Source organism: Chinchilla lanigera, unplaced genomic scaffold (genome assembly GCF_000276665.1).
Source record: "Chinchilla lanigera isolate Chin_1 unplaced genomic scaffold, ChiLan1.0 scaffold00169, whole genome shotgun sequence".
NCBI lineage: Eukaryota > Metazoa > Chordata > Mammalia > Rodentia > Chinchillidae > Chinchilla > Chinchilla lanigera.
Window position 1 is genome coordinate 306,656 of NW_004955570.1, and position 1,580 is coordinate 308,235.

A 1,580-nucleotide genomic window follows, 5' to 3' on the forward strand; every position below is an offset into this window, starting at 1 on the left:
GATAGACAGATCCAAGATTAAAGGAGGAGACTCAGAGAGCAGGACTCAAAGTATGAAAAGGAGGTGGCCCAGGGAGTTAGACTGGGAAAACTTGGACCTGGGCCTAAAATCAGCATCTGAGCAAGGGTTGATGAAACTTTCAGGGAAACACTTCAGGACAGGGTCCCTAGGGACATATACACCCCAAAGTCAGAGACCCCTCACCCCCATGACTGGAACCAGAGACTGAGTCTCCCCTCTCCCCTTTCCCTGATGGGGCAGCAACAGGCCTAGGCGGATCCATATCCCTTACCCTTCTTGCCAGGTGCCCCTCAGCAGTGGGGGCAGTGATGATGATGTGGTCATCCGAGAAGCCCAGAGACTTGGCGACTTCAATGTATTGCATTTCCATTTCAGGGCTCAGCTTCAGGGTCCTCCCTGTGGCCGACACGGTGGTGAGTGGGCAGCACAGAAAACTGTGTAGCTTAAGTTTTGAGACGGTATCTTGCGATGCAGTTCAGGGGGACTGGAAATTCACAGTCCACCTGTCTCAGGCTGCCCAGTGCTGTAATGACACGCGTGGGTCACTAGCCCACTACGGGAATGCTATTGAATAGTGAAGGAGGCCTCGGATGCCTTTCCACGGGGGTCTGTGGAAAGACTTCCTCCCTGAGAGGGATTAGGGCCCCTCACACAGGTGTGACCAGAAAGCAGGACCATGAGGGAATGGAGTGATGACTTACCATAGAGCATGTTTTCAAAGTACACCCTGTCTTTGAGACGGAACACGTACAATAAAATGGCACTCTGGGTGTAGTCAGTGGCCAGCACTCTCATGGTGTAGTTCTCTGATCCTGCAGAGTACATGCCAAGGAGTCATCCTGTCCTGACCAGGAGGAAGGGGCTGTCCCCTTCTCCAACCAGTCCGCATTACCTTCTCCCCCAGGACAGCGTCCACGTGGAGGGCCGGGGAGTCTTGTGCCCTTCTGGAAGGACTCTGCCCCAGATTCCCACCCCAAGCCTCACAAAGTCAGGACTCACGTGTGGTATTGCCCAGGATGAACTGGCCAGGCTGGCCACTTGGGACCATAGGGTCACTTCTATGATCACATCCCTTGTCACTGTGAGAATGAGAGATGGGTGATAAACAGAGAGCACACAGGCTTGATCCCCCTGGGATGCATGAAGTTGGGCGGGGGCTGCAGGAGGATTCTTAAGCCCCAGTCTAGCCCAGCCCATGACATCCACCTCCCACCAGGGCAGGGATCCAGCTAGGCGCACACCCTTGGCCCAGGACCCTCCCCTCTGAGTGTGTATTTGGCCTGCTATGGGGCCTGCCCAACCCGCCCTCCGGCAATTTCTTTTCCTGCTTCCCTGCGGAGCCCTGTGCCACACCCAGTGCCCAGGCGCTGAGTCCTGCTCTCCCTTTCCCATCTCTCCGGCAATCTCCTCTGAACTTCCAGTCTTCTCCATGCCGAGCTCTGCCCCAGTCCTTCAGCCAAACGTGACCTCTCACCTGAGTCTGTGCTACCTGTGCACCGCAGACTGGGGCGCCTCACTAGCTTTTTCTATGCCCCGTAATCCTTCAACAGAAACTATAA

At 55.4% G+C, this 1,580-nt stretch overlaps 1 protein-coding gene across 1 annotated transcript in view; it reads right to left on the minus strand.

Moving 5' to 3' along the window:
• LOC102022437 overlaps positions 1 to 1,580 on the minus strand; it is a 14,140-nt gene that overhangs the window by 10,853 nt on the left and 1,707 nt on the right. Inside the window, exons 3-5 of the mRNA XM_013509380.1 lie at positions 1,021 to 1,100; positions 723 to 833; positions 293 to 417 (exon numbers count right to left, since the gene is read on the minus strand). Of these exons, the coding sequence (XP_013364834.1) occupies positions 293 to 417; positions 723 to 833; positions 1,021 to 1,100 (316 nt within the window). The remainder of the gene's footprint in view (positions 1 to 292; positions 418 to 722; positions 834 to 1,020; positions 1,101 to 1,580) is intronic.